Source organism: Panthera tigris, chromosome F3 (assembly GCF_018350195.1).
Source record: "Panthera tigris isolate Pti1 chromosome F3, P.tigris_Pti1_mat1.1, whole genome shotgun sequence".
Classification (NCBI taxonomy): Eukaryota; Metazoa; Chordata; class Mammalia; order Carnivora; family Felidae; genus Panthera; species Panthera tigris.
Genome location: NC_056678.1, coordinates 41,759,504 through 41,779,577, shown reverse-complemented (window position 1 = coordinate 41,779,577; position 20,074 = coordinate 41,759,504). Strand labels below are relative to the sequence as shown.

Genomic DNA, 20,074 nt, shown 5'->3' with positions numbered 1-20,074 from the left:
TTAAATTGAACTAATGTTCACTTGAAGTCTGAAGTTTATATCTTTCTCCCTTTGTATGTCTCTGTTTCAGTGCTGGATGAACAATAATAGTTCTGAGAACATGGAAATCTTTTAATCAGTCCTCCTAACTTTTAGGATATTGGAATCCTGGCCCTTTGATTAGCAGTTGGGGCTACTTTTCTACTTTATAGAAAGATAACAGTCTTTAGCCCAGTGGAACAGGAAGAAATCAGACACTGGATAATGGAAAGACATTAAACTTTTTGGAAGCCTTGGAGAGAGGCAGATGTGGATAAGGGTTGCATCTTTAAAAGCATCACAACAAGCAAGAGGGTTTGGAGGCCACTTGAGGGTGAACTACTGCCCCAGGGGTTCACAGTGACAAGTGAAGAAGGAGAGGTACATAGATAAAAACAGGAAGGTTAGCAGCAGATAAGGCCTAAGATTTGCATGACTGAAATATTTGTACCTCTTCTCTCCTAAATCCGTAGAGCATCACTCGTAAGAGACGTTACGTGGCCTCAGTGTCCCTACATGACCGGATCTATGTAATTGGTGGCTATGATGGCCGTTCCCGCCTTAGTTCGGTGGAATGTCTAGACTACACAGCAGATGAGGATGGGGTCTGGTATTCTGTAGCCCCTATGAATGTCCGACGAGGCCTTGCTGGAGCCACCACCCTAGGAGGTATGCTTGGTGTGCAGGGCAGTGTTTCCGTTTTGTTGGGGCTGGATCAGGGTTCATAACTCTCCTGTTGTGTGGCAGGAGCATGAGGTCAAATATTCCTTTTTGCTTTGGGAAATATTAATGTTACCCAAGCTTTTCAGTATTCATGAATGTTTCAACACTGACCACAGAGTTGGTAAATCAAGTTCCAGCGTGCCGAGTGGAGAATTGGCACTGGTTATATTTTTGCATACTCCACCTTTGAAGTCTTTGAGTGCTTTCAAGGATTCCATCTTACCCCGTTCTTTTTAGATGTCTTAACTCTGATGTCTTCCTTATCTCTAAGACTTAATTGACTTATCTCATGAAAAAACACTTTGTTTTTGTTCCCAAACATTTAAAGGACTTGTGGGGAATTTGTAAGGAGAAGAATGAATAGAAATCTCTCATCCTCGTGGTGCCTGGGTGGCTCACTCAGTTAAGTGCCCGACTCTTGCTGTCGACTCAGGTCATGACCTCACAGTTTGTGAGTTCAGGCCCACATCGGGCTCTGTGCTGACAGCATGGAGCCTGCTGGGGATTCTGGCTCTCCCTCTCTTGCCCCTCCCCCACCTTAAAATAAATAAGCATAAAAAACTAAAGAAGAAATCTCTCATCCTCTAATAGTCTGTGATTCATTCATTCTGAGCAGATATGATCTACGTGTCTGGAGGCTTTGATGGAAGTAGGCGTCATACCAGTATGGAGCGGTATGACCCAAACATTGACCAGTGGAGCATGCTGGGAGATATGCAAACCGCCCGGGAGGGTGCTGGACTAGTTGTGGCCAGCGGAGTGATCTACTGCCTAGGTATTCAGTCTGGGAGGCGAAGATGAGGGAACTCAATGGGTGGGGACCCCTTTTTACCAAAATGAAGTTCATAGACCTTTTTCAACTAAAACCCTAGTCTATCCCAATATCTTTTCTGTTAACTGAGGTTATCTTTCTCATGGAAGCAGAAATTAGGTACTATCAGATTTTTCTTTGGATTATTGGAACTCTTGAAGGAGAACTGAAACTATAACAATTAGTTGAAACACTCTGAGAGAGGCACACTGGGAATGGGCATGAGGGTTTACCAGTCTGTCTGAAATGGTCTCTGCTTTGGTTTTCAGGAGGATATGATGGCTTGAATATCTTAAATTCAGTTGAGAAATATGATCCCCACACAGGACATTGGACTAATGTTACACCAATGGCCACTAAGCGCTCTGGTAAGACCACTCATATCTAAAGGAGAGGACAGTCGACTGTGCTGACAAATCTTTACATACGCAGTGGTGGTGGAGTCAAAGAGGGTATCAACAAATCAGAGTTGTATTTCTTTCTTCACCGTACACTTCACTCATGTAAAACATAAGTCTGGTTTCATTCTCCTCTTTGCCTGTCTTTTCTCTAAACATAATGAAAATAAAGACAACTAGATTATTCTAAGCCTGTCTGGCTCTAGTCCACATCCCTCAGCTACTCTAGAACTCAGCTGGCCACCAGTGATCATGTTTTGTTTTTAGAATTCTTCTCCTAAGCTTGGTAGTATTGATTTACTATGCCTTTTTCCCCCCAAGGTGCAGGAGTAGCCCTGCTGAATGACCATATTTATGTGGTGGGGGGATTTGATGGTACAGCCCACCTTTCTTCTGTTGAAGCATACAACATTCGCACCGATTCCTGGACAACTGTCACTAGTATGACCACTCCACGATGCTATGTAGGGGCCACAGTGCTTCGTGGGAGACTTTATGCTATTGCGGGGTAAGGATTTGGAAGCCAGGCTAGAGTCGTCGTGCATCCAGGACAACATGATCCATTCCGAATTTTTGGATCGAGACAGGGTTTGGGTTGGGGGAGACATCTCCAGTGGCAAACTTTAATGTAGGACTGTACGGAGAGGAATAGAAAGTTCATTTTCTTCTTTTGCTTCTTCCCCACTCAGATACGATGGGAATTCCCTGCTGAGTAGCATCGAGTGCTATGACCCTATCATCGACAGTTGGGAAGTAGTGACATCCATGGGAACCCAGCGCTGTGATGCTGGCGTGTGTGTTCTTCGAGAGAAGTGACCATCGTTGGAGCACCATCCAGAGCTAGTGACCAGTCCAAGGGACAGTTTACGGGAGCGTCAAGGATCCTTTCCAGAATATCTATTTCTCATCGTGTGCACAGGGTGATTACAAGCACCAGTGTGGTGATGATTGTACTTATTTGACACACACTCCACTTTGTGCTGGTAGTTCTCCCTGAGGAGGGTGGGTAACAGACACTCAAGGGAAGACAATGCACACTGAATGGATCTGAGAGGCCAGACCATCTCTCCTTGTCCAGAGAGCACTGTCATGTGCTTGGGAGAATCCATATATATGTTGTGCCTCGTGTATTGCAGAGAATTAAGGTGAGTATGACCTACTAGATGTGGACAGCATCCAGCGTATGATTGGAAGGATACCAGCTTGAGTAAGCTGGGTAAAATCCAAGTCTTGTTTTCCAGGAATAAATACCTTTCCTAGTCTGCAGGTAACTAGGGGCAACACAGTTCCGTTCTGGAGGATAATAGAGGGGAAAGCCCCCTATCAAAACTTGGGGGGCTTGGGGAGAGACCTGGCATTGCCTTAAGGGACAAGGTTGGTGTATCAGAACCGGGTTTAGAATAAGGGAAGTAAACAGAATTTGATGGGATGTGAGTAAACCTAGAACACGGCTGAGGTATAACCTGGAAGACTTCAAAGGGTGTGTTATTGGAAGGATCTTTTAATTTCCCCATGATCTTTCTGGGTGCGCATCTTGGCATTGACAGAGTAAGAATGAACAACTGTTGGGATGAGCAGAGATGGAATAAAGGTGGGAGTTTGGTATGCCTGGGAACAAACTAGAAGTACTTGTGATTTTACAATCGTCTTATTTGCCGCCAGGGCTCATCTCTCCATGGCAAGGTTTGCCTTGAGTCGGTGAGACACTGTCTGTCTGTGTTGACTCAAATACTACTACACTATTATACTTCATTACTATTTATTTGGGGGTGGGGTGGGGGTGGCAGCAGCGTAGAAATTCAGCTACCTGATTACTGCCCTGTTCTTTTAAGGGCACACTTCTGCTAAGGAGTGGTTTTTACTGCTGTGTTTGGTACAATTAGTCCTTTTCCTACTATGAGGTTCCCTGACCTGTCCTTAGAGTGGATTTTATTCTTCCTGGGACAGAATAATCAAGGCAACCAAAACTCTTTTGTTAGTTCCAGTACTTGGTACCACCATTTCTGAATTTCTGAGCCACTATTCAAGGCTCCCCTGTGTTACGGAGTGAAATTCTTGGCTTTGTGGGTATTGGGAGTGTGGGGATGTGGTAACCTAAACAAGGATGCACTTTCCCTTTATTCTAAAATTCCATTTTTTTCCTCTTTCCCCGAGTTGTATTGGCGTAAAGAGTTCATTTCCTTTGTATTTTTTTAAGAAAATATTAAAAATCAGTGGTCTCAAGTGCCTATAAGAGAGTTTGTGGCTAACCAACACTGTCTTGCAGATACTTGGGGAGGGGTGGGGGGGACCAGGCAGAGATCAGCTGTATGATCCTGTCTCTTCAACCTCTTCACCTTATGTGTTTGCCAACTGGCCCTACTATGTTTCTTTGCTAGACATGGGTAAGAGGTGGCCCCTTTACCCTTGTGGAGCTTCTCAGCAGTAAAATATTTACGTGAATTTGTGTATTTATTGACTCCTCTCACACTGGGAGTTTACTTGAAAAGCAAACAGAATAAAGAGGAGTCAATCTTGAGCTCACTTAGTACCCACTTGAATTTTAGGGTCTTTAGTCACTCCATTCCTTTCTCTGTTTGCTTTGATTTATGGCACCTGATGTAAACAGCCATGCGGAAGGCCTGCACAACTGCAGAAATCCTGACATTCCCAGAGCCAAGGGAAGGGGGAGCCAAAGAGGAAGTTATTTTCACTAAAGAAGCCCTGCCAACCTTTCCTCAGCAGATGGATTGTGCCTGCTGATCAAACCACAGCTATGAAACATATGACTCATCCTTTCTCAGGAAGAAATCCAGGGGAGGTGGAAAAGTGGGGGTTCAGAACTGATGCCTCCTAAACTATCTCTACTGCTGACTTAAGAGTTCTTATATGGCAGCCACAACTGAATATTCTGCATAAAACATCTAAAACTCATTGCTGTCTTTCCACTCTTCCAATCTTGCATACTCTTCTCATACACCTACACAGAGGTATGCCTGATATGGGGGTTCCTCCTGTTTTTCTAGCTCTCTGCGCTGGCAACCAGCCACTTAGTTATCCCACCTCGGAAAACTCATTTATCTTGTGTTACCCCCATTACAATACAGACATGCAATTCATTTCTGGCTTGTACATGACATTATCTTTAATAGTTCCAAATATATTCTTATAACTGTATTCCCTCTGCTACCACTTAGTTCAAGCCTTTATCTCTTACACAGACTCATGGAGTAATAGCCTCCTGATAGCCTCACCTCTGCTCTTTTCCTGTCTTCCAGTCTAGCCCCTCCATTTAGTTATCAATGTTCTTCCTCAATTACATGTAGCATCATTACAGTGCCTAACATACAGCAAATTTTCAGTGAATATTGGAACAGTTATTTCTGGCCTAAAATTCCATAGATTCCCATTTCCCACATTATGAAGTTCAAATTCCTTAGCATGGCTTTAGACCCATGGTGCTCTGGGCCCACTCTACCATTTTGATCTCCCCCCCACCCCCCCACTGTTTTCTCTTCCCTCAGGTGTAATGTCCTTCAGTGGACTACTAACCATTCTTAAGTGTGTTCTCACCTTTGTTCATGTATTATACTGTTCTTCTGACATAGTCTTGCTTTTCAGACAAAATCCTAGTCACATTTTGATGCCTAATTAAAATGTCACCTAGGTAAAGCCTTTTCTAACTCCCCAGATGGAATTATTCCCTATTCCTGGCTTCCATTCACTTTGTTCCCATGGTTGTCTTTATCACATGTCATTTGTGTTGGGTATGTCTTCCTGTTTAGACTGTGTGCTCAAATACAAAGTGCCTATTATCATTGTATCCTCAGGGTTTAGTTATATTACATAATTACTAAATGTTGAATTACTGAAGGACAAAGAGGAAGAAGAAAAACCTGCAGATGGGGATGATGGGTAGATTAGACATTACCTATTTAAGTAACTTGGTTCCCCTTCATATTCTGCTTCCCTTGCCATTTCAGGATATCCATGGCCTAATGCACTAGAACTGATAAGCTAGAGATCTAAAGATCAATCTAATGGAGTGAAAAGTATAATGACGAAGGACAGTGGCTTTAGAGCCAGGCCTGGATCTATGGACCCTGGAAACTAGCCTCTGATCTTGACCTTCCTCAGTTGTGCACTGGGAGTAATCAGTGACAACCACATAAGGGAATTGTGATGATTCAATAGGTTTGTTTCTAAAGCACTCAAACACGGTATTTGCCACATAGTAAATAGTTGCAATGATTAGAACAGATAGCAATTAAAGTCTGGAAGCATCTTTTTCCAACACCAAAAAGGTACATGTCCCTTTAAGTAGTCTCTTGTTGAAGTAACTAATGTAGATAAAACTTGCTGATGTATATAGCCTGGCCCAGATTCCCTTCGCATTGCCTCCAGAAATGTTCCCGTTCATTCAGAAGACCAAAGTCAAATCTCAGCAAACTACATGGTATGGTCAACTTTAATGGCTTATTTACCCAGATTTTACTCAATATTTAAGGGAAGCCCAAAGACCAGGTGAGTATGAAGAGAGAGGATTTGTCACGTCCCAGTGAGTGACCCTGTCACAAAGCCAGCGGACACCTAACCACTCAAGTAATGAATGAGGCGCTTGCGCAGTAGAACCCAGAGCGAGCGAGGGGGGAAGGACGCATGCGCAGGGGGGGGGGGAGGGGTTAGTGACCGTGCGCTCCCCACCCCGTCTCTGAAAGCCGCGCCCGCGCAGTTCCGAAAAAGCCCGCAGAGACAGCGCCTGCGCGGTCGTGGCCGAGGAAGCTGTGGCGGTAGCGGCGATGGAACCAGCTGAGCCGCCGAACGAGTTAGTGTCAGCCGAGGGCCGAAACCGGAAGGCGGTGCTGTGCCAACGCTGTGGCTCCCGAGTGCTGCAGCCAGGGACCGCTCTCTTCTCCCGCCGACAGGTAGGGAGGCAGGTTGGAGGCGGTTCACCCCCGCACGCTTTCCCAGGGGGCCGAGGTGGCTCGTGTCCCAGACCCCGCGCGCGTTTCCGGAGGCCGCGCCCCTCGTCGCGTCCAGGCTCCGCCTGAGGCTGCCCCCGCCGGAGTTGGGCGGCGGGAGCGCTGCCGGGACCCGGCCCCTGGCCCCCGGCCCCCGGCCCCCGGCCCCCGGCCCCCGGCCCCCGGCCCCAGCCCCGCCCTAGGTCTGGGCCGGCTAGTCACCCGGTCGCCGCGGGCGCGGGGCGCGCTGGACGCTGCTCCTCCGCGTGCGGTGCAGGGCTGCGGCAAGGCGCCGGCTTCCTAGGGCCCGGCGCCTCGGGACACGGGCAGCCCTTCCAGCTCCACCCTGCGGACTGGCCCGCATCACACCGCTCTCACCGGTGTCCTTTCTGATGGGCTCTTCGCCGCCCCCAAAAGAGCTCCAGAACCGACTTTAGTGTAGGGGATGTGACAGATGACTCTCGTAACCTACACGCTTTACCAAGGTACTGGGTGGAACGCAGTTTCTCCAACGAATCAGATTTCCAGTGGGACAGACCGCTCAAGTCCTGAAATCATTTTTGAAGGGAGATTTCATTTTTATTTTAATCTTTTATTTCCTTCAAGTTAGATATTTTTATATTCTTCATGCTGCCATCACCCCAAAAGGGGAAAGTTGAAGACATTTTTTTTTTTATTTCACTAAACTTTTTCTTGAGGTGTAACAATAACCTCAGGAAAGTGCAAAGTGTAATCTCATTTCAGCCATGTGCATACCCTCACTCAAAATTGTCTCCAAAAATATGCTGTGTTCTCATGACCTATCATATTGGGAATTAGGTTTCAACATAAGAATTTGGGAGGAACACAGTCTATAACAGGGTGCTACTGGCATCTAGTAAGGTAGAAGCCAGGGATGCGGCTTAGCATCCTGCAATGCATTAGACAGCAACCCCCGTCCCCTGGTCCTGCAACAGACTTCTTCTCCATCCCAGTAGGTCAGCAGTACCAAGACGGAAATCATGGCCTAAAGACTGCAAAGCACACTCACATCTAAAATCTCAGTTGATCTTATGAAATTATTAGTATTTCTACCACTGGCCTATGAGGTCCTAGGTCCTATCCACTTCTGTATCTCCTACACTTAGATTGTGCCCATAAGTAAGAACTTAATAGATACTTAGATGTAAGTAAATCAGTGAACAAAAGCTATTAGCCCAGTGTAAATAATGGGTTAGCATGGGTGGAATGGATTAGTATGTCACTGTTGGTGCAGCATGTGTTAAAAAGGCCTACAATTGGTTTCCCATATAAAACGTTCATACCCTTTAGCTCGGTACTTCTTGAAATCTTACCTGAAGTCTGTGACAGAGGAATTTATAATGAAGCTGAACAGAGGTGGAGGGGACAGCAGTGTGATGTTTCAGTGTTGTTAGAGAAAGCGCAGTATGTGTGAAGAACTGCAAAGTTCAACTTGGCGGGGCCTAGCTAGACAGTTCTCATTTGGGGTCTTTCATGTGCAGTCAGAAGGGTCATTTGAAACGCTCTCTACCGTCACGTGTCTGCTTGTGGCCTGGGAAGACTCAGACACCTGAGCACTGAAATAGGCTCTGGGGGCACGTTGGTCTTTCGGTGGCTCTCTCCCCAAGGTCTTTCCATGTGATGCCTGGAGGGTACCCGGAGGTAGTCAGAGTAGCTGGAATTCTCATATAGTAGCTGAAGGCTCCTAGAGCAAGTGTACCCAGAGAAACCAGCCAAAACGGCATGGCCTTTTCTGACCTAGCCTGTCACTTCCACCGCACTTGATTCCACTGAGGCCGTCACGGTGGCTCGCCCAGACCCAAGGTGAGAGACGTGGAGTCTATGTCTTGGAACGATTGACAAATAATTTGTGGACATGTTTTAAAACCACCACAAGGGGCGCCTGGTGGCTCAGTCGGTTGGGCATCCGACTTCGGCTCAGGTGGTGATCTCGCAGTCCGTGGGTTCGAGCCCCACATCTGGCTCTGTGCTGATGGGGAGCAAGGGGGGGTGGGGGTGGGGCTGCCTGAGATTCTCTCTCTCTGCTCCTCCCCTGCTGGCTTGCTCTCTCTCTCTCTCTCTCTCCCCCTCCCCCTCTCCCCCTCCCCCCCTCCCTCTGCCTCTCTCTCTCCCTCCCTTTCACATTCGATTTTGGCTCAGGTCATGACCTCACAGTTTGTGGGTTCAAGCCCCACATCGGGCTCTGTGCTGACAGCACAAAGCCTGCTTGGGGTTCTCCTCTCCCTCTCTTTCTGCCCCTCCCCCGCTCACTCACTTGCACACATGAACTCTCTCAGAAAAAATAAGTAAACTTAAAAAAATAAAGGGTACTGTTAACAGTTATTGAAAAAGCAAAGAGTTCCACTGAGAATCTCACCGAGTTGTGGTATTCTACTTATCTCTGAGGAGCCAGTCCAGGATTAGGGTACAGCCTGGAGTCTGGAGTAGTTAACCCACCTGGTCAGGGATGGAACTGGCAACTTTGTCCCCCAACCGGCTGACCTAGCAGCCTCAAATTAGGCATTAATTCCTTGATTTTCACCCCAGTAGTCTATCTAGAAAGCCTAATTCTATTCTAAATGTTACATTCCAAAACTTGACCCTGCAATAGCTCTGGGCACTGCAGTGAATGGGTTGACTTCCATACACCTACACATACAGCGTGCATATATGTAGGTCTAGTCTTGTGGATCTGACGTACGGGATTTCAATAAAAATGGGAATGTTGAGAAAGAGAGGGACCAGCACCCAGTAGGACCCCTTGAATGAATGGTTAATAGTATTTCCCTTAAATCACTAATCAAGACTGCTGAGGCGCTGTTTTGCATTATAAATGGGAACTGTGGGAAGGAAGCTGGTTCTCCTTTGTTGGATGTGTCCTAAGGGCTAATGCTTAGCAAGTCTTTTTCTCCCCTTAACATTTCACTCCCCTTACATTTAGTTAAGATGTTGATTTCACACCTACAATATGGCCCAGAAATATTTTTAGGGAAATTTAGGCCCACAGAAAGCTACCGCTAGGATTGGAATCCAGGTTTCCTGGTTTCTGAATTTTGATTCCTCTTCGCCTCTGCTTGTTCCAGTTTTTCACTTAGTGTAAAACAAAGCATTTGGGGGTTCATTTAAACATCAGATGGGCAAAAAGAGTGACTGGAATGACAGTGTAACAGGAGGAGGAACTGTTCTATTTTATGATGTCCTCAGCTGATGTCTCAGGTGACACAGCGCAGGGTACTGCACAGATACCTGTTTTAGTAAACCAGGTGCTCGGAAGATGGGGAGTAAAAAAGCTCTGCATCAGTGCTCCCCCCTCCCTATTAGGGACACCTACTGGCTACAGTATGGCCAGAAGTGCAAACTCTGGGGTATTTAATACACGGTAGCATCTCTTGTGATTCCCTAACTAGCATTCAAGGAGAGGCTTCCTCATCCCTACCAAAGCATTTCCCTTTTATTTTGGAATAATGTCAGTCCAGTTAGGGTTTGTTTTTGTTTTTGTTTTGTTTTTTTAATTAAAAAAATTGGTGCAGGGGGAAGGGCCTGGGTCGGCTCAGTCAGTTAAGCATCCAACTGTATCTCAGCTGAGGTCTTGATTTCAGGGTCATGAGTTCAAGCCTCACATTGGGCTCCACGCTTGGTCGTGAATCCTACTTAAAAAAAAACAAAAACATCAAAAAATAATTTTTTTTTTTTTTTGCTTTTATTTTGATTGCTAATGCCAGACTAGCTCACTGAGGCCATCCTATGTTATTAGAGTTTGGGGTTGCATTAGAAACATAACATGGGTGCAGAGAAAGAGGAACCCTTTTACACTGCTGGTGGGAATGTAAACTGGTGCAGCCAGTCTGGAAAACAGTATGGAGGTTTCTCCAAAAATTAAAAATAGAACTACCCTATTACCCAGCAATTGCACTACTAGGCATTTATTCAAAGGATACAAAAATGCTGATTCAAAGGGGCACTTGCACCCCAATGTTTATAGCAGCACTATCACAATAGCCAAATTATGGAAAGATCCCAGATGTCCATTGACTGACAAATGGATAAAGAAGATGTGGGGGGTGTGGGGGGTGTGGGGTGTGTGTGTGTGTGTGTGTGTGTGTGTGTGTGTGTGTGTGTGGAATATTACTGAGCAATCAAAAAGAATGAAATCTTGCCATTTGCAACAATGTAGATGGAACTAGAATGCATTGTGCTAAGTGAGATAAGTTAGTCAGAGAAAGACAAATATCATATGATTTCACACATGTGTGGAATTTAAGAAACAAAACAGATGAACATGGGGGAAGGGAAGTGAAAAGATAAAAACAGGGAGACAAACCATAAGAGACTCTTAAATACAGAGAACAACTGAGGGTTGCTGGTGGGGTGTCAGGTGGGGGGGGGATGGGTTAAATGGACAATAGGTATTAAGGAATGCACTTGTTGGGATGAGCACTTGGTTTTATGTATAAGTGATAAATCACTAGATTCTATTCCTAAAACCATTAATACGCTATATGTTAACAAACTTGGATTTAAATTTAAAAAAAAATGATAGTAGGTACGTTGAAAGTTAACGCAAGAGGGGAAAAAAAAGTAAATTGTTACCTATGAAGAAAAAACTTACCAGAAAGAAACAGCCATAGACTACTACTTGGCTTTGTAGCAAATATTTTCATAGTCATAATAAAGTAAGAACTGAAAAGTGTTTCATAGGGTGGAAAATAAGTGTATTGGCAGTAGCCATGACGATGAGAGCAGAGGAGTAACGAGCTTTGCTGTATGTATCTTGCAGTACTGTGGGGCTGCTAAAGGTGTGTGAACTAACCATATGGAAGAAATTAAAGGGGGTGTGTGTGTGTGTGTGTGTGTGTGTGTACATACATGCGCGTGTGCCAGAGGCTTTCTCGTAGTGATTGGGAAGGCATGTTGATTTGTGGGTACAAGGATCCTTGGGATGCTATTCCGAATTCTAGAACTAGATTTTCCTTGTTAATGTTCTTTTGTAAGATAAATCCAGCACATACCTTACAGTGATGGAATAGAGCAAAGCCAGGTATCCTGTACTTATTCTTTTGACAAATATTTGAGTTCCTGCTCTATACCAGTTATTACTCTAGGCACTGGGGATAGAGTAGTGAACAGGAAAGGTAAGCTCCTTCCTTTCCTGGGGCTTACATTTTAGTGGAGGGAGACCCACGGTAAATAAGCCAATACATTAAGTTCAGGGAATGGTAAGTAGAAAATAAAGAGGTAGTGGCATAAGGAGACTTTGGGGGTGATGAATATGCTTGGTGTCTTGCTGGTAATGATTTATGGGTAGATGTCTGGGCCAAAATGTTTCAAATTGTATACTTTAAGTATTGTGCAGTATATGTGTCAACTATACCTCAGTAAAGCCATATAAAAAAATATAGGGACGCTTGGGTGGCTCCGTTGGTTAAGTGACCAGCTCTTGGTTTCAGCTTAGGTCATCATCTCACGCTTTGTGAGTTCAAGCCCCACGATTGGTCTCCATGCTGACAGTGTGGAGCCTGCTTGAGATTCTCTCTCTTCTCCCGCCCTCTCCCACTCGATCTCGCTCTCAAAATAGTTAAGTAAACTTTGAAAAGTATAAAATAAAACATAGTGGGCAGTATGGGAAGCTAATTCAGATTGTTTGGTTAGAGAAGACCTCCCGAAGAGGTTACGTTTGAGCTGAATATCACGAAGGAACCGGCCTTGCCAGGATCTGAGGGCAGAGCACACTTACCCTGTTTGAAGAAGGCAAGGCCAGTGTGGCTGGAGGGAGATTAGGAACAGGCAGGGCCTTATGGATCATGGTAAGGATAGCAGTGAAGCCAGTTGAAAACGGCATGTTACCTCTTTAACGCCTCATAAGAATCAGGGCACGGACTAGAGGCAACAGAGGAGCCGCCCAGCATCCTCATCCGTCAATGATCGGGCTCCTCATTTTGTTTTCATTCCGAGAAAGTGCTAGGGAGCAGTGTAATGTGTGAGTGGAATGGGGGTGATGACGTGACTGGCCAGTCAGCTCTTGCATTCTTTGTGTTCTTTTCCACTGCAGCTTTTCCTTCCCTCCATGAGAAAGAAACCAGCTCTGGCTGATGGCAGCAATCCTGACGGCGAGCTTCTCCAGGAGCACTGGCTGGTTGATGACATGTTCATCTTTGAGAACGTGGGCTTCACCAAGGACGTGGGCAACATCAAGTTTCTGGTGTGCGCAGACTGTGAAATCGGACCAATTGGCTGGCATTGCCTAGATGACAAGAACAGTTTCTATGTGGCCTTGGAACGGGTTTCCCATGAGTAACTGAGGGGAGGGGGACTCAGCTCCACCCCCAGCTCTAAAGGCTCCTCCCCTCAAGAACTGGCATTTAACCTGATGTAATTGCCCTGCTGCCGCCTTCTCGGTACTAATGTAAATTATGAGTATCAACATGTCCGGTTGAACAGAGGGCTAATCCTGCTTCCTTAAAGCCTCAAGTGCATGCCTCATGCATCACTCATCCTGCATCCCAACATCTCCTAACCTTCCTTTTCCCCCAGTTGCAGGACACTGGGACACGGCCACAAATGTGCTCTCATCCCTGGCGTCCTGCCCCGGGCTCCCTGACCCTGGGCTCCCTTGTTTCGTGTTCTGTAACAGCAGCATTCATCCTGTTGTCCAAGATGACACATGACAGCTGATGCCCGTGCTGATAGCTGAAACTCCACCTTTTTCTCTCTCATTCAAGAAAGCATACAAGTGTCTGCGAGTGACTTGGTTGTATGGCTAACTGTATCTACAGTAATTTATTCTTTTTAAAAGTGTAGCATTTACAGACATTAGTATTTAAACTACTAATCAGAAACACGTTACTTTGGACACCCCTCTAATACCATGTTTGACAGCTGAGCCTCTAGGCCGATAGTGACTTTTTATTGTGAAGATGAATATGGCCCCTCTTCCCCTCAAATCTTGATATGGTTTCTCTTTATATTAGCCTGTGAGTTGAGAATCAGATTTTCAACCCTATCTGGCAGCCACCCCAAGGAAAACTCAGCCCTGGCTTAGAATCACAGTGGAGGATGTGGGATATAGGAGGGACAGGCCTTTGCCATATTATACATGACTTTATAGGTTTGCCTTATTTGGACAAGTAACTTTTCCTTTGTTGTTAGCAAAGGAATCCATCTATCTAATGGGTAGTGTCGTCATTTACCGAACCTACTAAGCATGGTCCTCACAGAGTTTTGGTTCATTTGGAATGTCTGTACCAACCCAGAACAAACTTTCCATCCAAATGCCACTATCTCTATAGCTGTAGCGTTGCTCTAATAGTTCAGTGTTAGCAGACTTGTTTAACTCTTCAATATGATTGTCAGTTCTGTCCTCTCTCTTCTGAAGTGACTCAACTTTAGAAGGAGTCTCTCTGACCAGATCTCGGGCATCCTCCCATCAGCCCTACCTGGAAGATGGAGGAGACCCTAGAATCGACATAAGGACTAAACGGAAACCTTCCAGTTTAGAGCCCATCCTTCTGTATCTGTTTTCTGCTTGCTTCCGCCTTCTTTCTCCCCAGAACTTTTCTAAGGGCTCCCCAACTAAAGTGTGGGCCTTGGGCATGGTTTTGCAACCAACCTACTCCTCTAGAAAGGTGGCTTCCTTCCCCAGTCATAGCCTCGGTGAGATCTAGTTGAAAATGAGAGAACAATTTTCTAGACAGTCAAAGGTCCATGATTACGGCATGTGCAGAAAAACAACTGTGAGAATTACCCACTCAGGTCCGAAGGAACAAAACCAGGTAGATGCCTCTGGGGCATGTCGCCCCTCCTGCCACAAGCCAAAACCTAAGCAAGGCAGTTTTTTAAATTAGGCTTTCACTTTTCTTTCCTTTTTTTAATCACAGAAATAGTACACATTTGTTGCAGATAAATACAAAAATGGGTATAAAGATTTTTTTAATCACTCCTATTTCCACCATCCAGAGATTGCCTGTGGTAATGTGGTATATATCCTCAGTGTTTTTCTATATGTATATATAAACATGTATGGTTTTTAAAAACAGATATGAGATCATACTGTGCTCTTTTATAACTTGCCTTTTCCATTTAACAAAATACTGACTTCCCATTTTAACAGATAACCGTCCATGGCCACCCTTGTTTTTAGTATTCCATTGTCATTTCTGTAATCTATTTAAACAATCCCCTATTAGATTGTCTCCAGTTTCTTATAAACGGTGTGATACAACATACAACTTTAAAGTTAAATCTGTATACACATTCGTAATTATTTCCTTGGCATACATTATTAGAAGCAGAATTGCAAGGTATGCATGTTTTCAAGAGTATGTGTCTGTTGACACATACTCTTCAGAAACAGCTGTAATTCACCCCCCTCCAGCAGTGTAAAAGAGCACTCATTTCTCTGAAACCTTCCTAACACGGGGTATTATGAAAAAGATATTTTGCCACTTTAACAGAAAAAGTAGTATCTCATGTTTTAATTTGCATTTCTTGTATTTTTAATGAAATTTTTAGATACTGATCATTTGTATTTTTTTTTTTTTTTTTTTTTTTTAGAAAATTGTCAAACGTTACCACAGTAGCCAAAAATATCAAATTGTTATTCTGCCTTTTCGGTATAATTTGAAAGGAATAAAGGCATTGAAACAGTAGAAATTAAATTCCTGTATGTCCTTGGGAAGAATACACAATTTGAAAAAGCAGAGGAGAGCTGAAAACTGAACCTCAGGCTTTATTGTGAGGTCTGTCAACTAATTAATTGATCACTTAGTGTCTGCTATAAAATGGGAATGTCATCTCTTTGGTCCCTCACACATAATAGGCTCTCAGTAAAGACTTGGGAAATCCGTTAATCGCTTTATCATAGGTAGATGGAAGTAACCCATGCTTGCTGCTAGGAGTTTAGACACCTGCAGTTCCTGTTAGAGCAAAGGATTTTTCCAAGGCCTAATTGTTTCTACAAATTTCTTTTCTAACAAAAGAGTTGGACAGTGGCGTACTGGCATTTTACATATTGTTCCTGTGCCACGTATGTGGCTACTCAAGTGACTCTAACATATAACTAATGAGGACTTTTGTTCCCGATAATGGTGGACAGGTACATTTTTTTAAGTTTATTTATTGATTTATTTTGAGAGAGAGCAAGTGGGGGAGGGGCAGAGAGAATCCCTCCCGAGGAGACTCTGTGCTGTCAGCGCAGAGCCCGATGCAGGGCTCCAACCCACGCAACTGTGAGATCGTGACCTGAACTGAAACCAAGTCAGACACTTGACTGAGCCACCCAGGTGCCCCTGGTGGGTAGGTAATTTAGACTCACTATCCCACCGAGGGCAGTTAGAAAGGCTGGACAAAATATTTAAAGCATCCAAAGTCAGGGCGCCTGGGTGGTTCAGTTGGTTGAGTGACCGACTCTTGATTTCAGCTCAGGTCATGATCCCAGGGTCACGGGATTGAGTCCCATGTTGGGCTCTGTACTGAACATGGAGCCTGCTTGAGATTCTCCCTCCCTCCCTCCCTCCCTCCCTCTCTCTCTCTTTCTCCCTCCCTCCTTCCCTCTCTGCCCTTCTCCCTCACTCATGCTCTCTCCCTTTGCCCCTCTCCTTCGCTCGTTTTCTCTCTCTCTCTCTCTCTCTCTCTCTAACCAAACGCATCAAAGAACATTTGTTTGAAGGATTACTGGGCTAGGACCACTGAGAAGAAGGTGACCCTGGCAGGTGGGCTTGGTGTTAAGGGCCAGCACTCTCTTGGGGGCATTTGCCAAATGTGAAGGGGGCACTTCAGAGGCTGGTGGGTGATTGTGACCGGCTTTTGGAAGTAGGGGTCTGTGCCGGTCAAAGAGTGGTAGACCCGGTCAGTGTTCCTCAGTTTGCGTTGAGGTCCTCAGTCCTTTGCACCCCAGGAATAGGAGTGAACCAGAAGGAGGAAATTGAAAGGCTCTCTCTGGACTGCAGCTTGGTTTCCAATGATCTCAATCCTTGAAATTAGATTAAGTTGATCCCAAAGTGGTAGTTTCCCCACACCCTTGGCATAAGCAAACAAAAACGCTCTCTGGAGGAAAATACCATCATCCTAAACTTCGACTTGTTTCTATAAGTAATTTTGCTAATACAATATCCTGAACACAATAAAATGTAACCAAGCATATGAGTCAAGATATTAAGAAAACCAGTGAAATAAGAGACCATGGAAAGTGGCCCACAGAGGCTGCAGACAGTGGAACCACCAAACACTATAAAATAATTGCTTACTCTGTTCGAGGAGATAAACCAGTTTGAGGAATTTCAACAGATACCTGGGCACGTGAAAAAATACGAATTGTAGAATTTTTAAAAATCCAATAACCAAGATTAAGAATTCAGTGGAAGTTTTTAGCAGCAGATTATGCACAGCCGAAGAGAGAACTAGAAAACTGGGAGCTAGGAATAATTTGTTGTTGCTTTTCAACATTTATTTATTTTTGAGAGAGGCAGAGCACGAGCAGGGAGGGGCAGAGAGAGAGGGAGACACAGAATCCAAAGCAGGATCCGTGCTGGGCTGTTAGCACATAGCCCGACGCGGGGCTCGAACCCATGAACCACGAAATCATGCCCTGAGCCGAAGTTGGATGCTAAACTGACTGAGCTACCCAGGCACCCCGGAATATTTCTAACAGATCTGCAAGACCTAAACACAGTTATACAACATTACTGAGAGATACTAAAAGGAAACAAACTTACAGGGGCCAGAAAACTATAGCCCACAGGCCAAGTCCACTCAAGACAGCATCTGATTTATAGACAGTCAGGAGACTGCCACCTAAGAATGGTTTCGGGGCACCTGGGTGGCTCAGTGGGTTAAGTGGCTGACTTCAGCTCAGGTCATGATCTCACAGCTCGTGAGTTCAAGCCTCACATGGGGCTCTGTGCTGACAGCTCAGAGCCTGGAGCCTGCTTCGGATTCTGTGTCTCCCTCTCTCTCTGCCCCTCCCCCACTCATGCTCTGTGTCCCTCTCTCTCAAAAATAAATGAAGATTAAAGAAAATTTTTTAAAAAAAGAATGTTTTTTACCTTTTTAAATGGTTGTATAAGTATCTATCTAATATCCCCAATTTTACTTCTTATCCCACAAAGCCTAAAATATTAACCAGTCTTTTAAGAAAAAAGATTACCAGGGGCACCTGGGTGGCTCAGTCAGTTAAACGTCCGACTTTGGCTCAGGTCATGATCTCTCAGTTCATGGGTTCGAGTCCTGCATTGGGCTCTGTGCTGACAGCTCAGAGCCTAGAGACTGCTTTGGATTCCATGTCTCCCTCTCTCTCTGTTCCTCCCCTGTGCGTGCTTTCTCTCTCTCTCTCTCTCTCTCTCTCTCTCTCTCTCTCTCTCTCAAAAATAAATAAAGATGAAAAAGTAATAATAATTAAAAGAAAAAAGATTGCCAAGTATTGACTAATTTTGTAACGACGCCAACTTTTCTCCAAACTGATGTGTAAGTTTAATAAAATCCTAATGAAATACCCAACATTTCATGAAATTCAACAAACTGATTCTAAATGTGACATGAAAATGCAGAGGACTGAGGCTAGCCAAGACCGTCACGGAGAAAAACAAAATGGGAGAAATTCTCTACTGGATAGACCTCTATTTGTCACAAGAATGAACAAACAGGCTAGCGGAACAAAAAGGCTCAGAAACAGACCCGTGCGTGTGGCTACTTGATTTGTGACCAAGGCAGGGGTGATGACTTACAGGGTGGTGTGGGGAGGGCTCCTGCAATGTTGGAAATGCTCTATCTATCTCCTTTTAACCTGGACGGCAGCTATGTGAGGAACTCGTAAGCTATACATCGTTTGTGAGCTTTTCTGAATATATGCTGTATTCTCATAACAAAAAAGCTTCTGAAAGATTGGAACTAACTGATCCTATCCAACCCTTACTTTCCTAAACATTAGTTCTTCCCTTCAGAATGGGATGGCATTTCTTTTCTGTTACCTCCTAGATCTATACACATGTAATACTGAAACCCTTGACTCTACTTACCTCTAAGGAAGATAAATTCTAGAAGTGTAGGGACCAGGCATATCCTATTTACTATTCTACCCTCGGTGCCTGGCCCCATGTCTGCCACATTTTAATAGTTTGATGAATGCTCGTTAAGGGAATTTAAAATAAACTCCACTAAATGCTATATCATTTTAGCGGGACTAATTTAAAGTGGTTCATGCAGATGTTTTTTAATGGAGGGATCAGAGTGAATTATATTTCTGATGCAGTGAATAACAGTGGATTACAAATTAGGTGCTGCGCCTTTTTTCCAAGGCTTTTTGACAAAGACCGTGAAAACACATGTGATACAGGATCGTGTACAGAGTAAGTACATCTACGTGGTCATGACCTCGTCTAAGTCTGCATGGAGTAAGACAATAAAGGTGTTAACTTCAGTAGTGCCAATCTGTCCATTGTGACCAAGGTTTCTTTACTGAATACAGTGGACTCTAACCCAAATATAAATATATTTGAAATAGTGATCTTCAGTGTTATTTGTGGAAATTACACAAACCAACCTTTCTCGGCAATATGCTTCCTTCCCGCGCACAAATTAAAATTGGTTCTCTTGGGGGTGCCTGGGTGGCTCAGTGGGTTAAGCGGCCGACTTCTGCTCAGGTCATGATCTCGAGGTCCGTGAGTTCGAGCCCCGCATCGGGCTCTGTGCTGACAGCTCAGAGCCTGGAGCCTGTTTCAGATTCTGTGTCTCCCTCTCTCTGACCCTCCCCCGTTCATGCTCTGTCTCTCTCTGTCTCAAAAATAAATAAACGTTAAAAAAAATTAAAATTAAAAAAATAAAAATAAAAATAAAACTGGTTCTCTTGTAAGGTATTTGGATTTATTTCTATTATCTAGAAGGCTGCAAAGTTTAGATTCTTTTTCTAATTTTTTGTCATCCTTTTCTAACCACAAGAGTGGTTAGAGAATTAAATTCCTGGAATATGTGTCTAAATGTCAGGATTTAATGGGGCGCCTGGGTGGCTCAGTCAGTTAGGCGGCCGACTTTGGCTCAGGTCATAATCTCATGGTTCATGAGTTCGAGCCCCGTGTCGGGCTCTGTGCTGAAAGCTCGGAGCCTGGAGCTTGCTTCAGAATCTGTGACTCCCCCTCTCTCTGTCCCCAGCTCATGCTCTGTCTCTGTCTCTCAAAAAATAAATAAACGTTAAGAAA

At 44.6% G+C, this 20,074-nt stretch overlaps 2 protein-coding genes across 5 annotated transcripts in view; both read left to right on the top strand.

Moving 5' to 3' along the window:
- The window catches only part of KLHL12 (kelch like family member 12), a 33,635-nt gene extending 30,732 nt beyond the window's left edge, over positions 1-2,903 (top strand). For all 4 annotated transcript variants that reach the window (XM_042976059.1, XM_042976060.1, XM_042976061.1 and 1 more), the window contains exons 8-12: positions 492-687; positions 1,358-1,516; positions 1,822-1,920; positions 2,272-2,458; positions 2,640-2,903. In XM_042976059.1, coding sequence (XP_042831993.1) covers positions 492-687; positions 1,358-1,516; positions 1,822-1,920; positions 2,272-2,458; positions 2,640-2,766 — 768 coding nt within the window. In that variant the 3' untranslated portion in view covers positions 2,767-2,903. The remainder of the gene's footprint in view (positions 1-491; positions 688-1,357; positions 1,517-1,821; positions 1,921-2,271; positions 2,459-2,639) is intronic.
- A 3,670-nt stretch (positions 2,904-6,573) lies between these two features.
- RABIF (RAB interacting factor) lies at positions 6,574-13,329 on the top strand. The gene is made up of 2 exons (XM_042976482.1): positions 6,574-6,854; positions 12,940-13,329. The coding sequence occupies exons 1-2, from the start codon at positions 6,729-6,731 to the stop codon at positions 13,183-13,185; spliced, it is 372 nt and encodes a 123-aa protein (XP_042832416.1). The 5' UTR covers positions 6,574-6,728; the 3' UTR covers positions 13,186-13,329.
- The last annotated feature ends 6,745 nt before the right edge of the window (positions 13,330-20,074 follow it).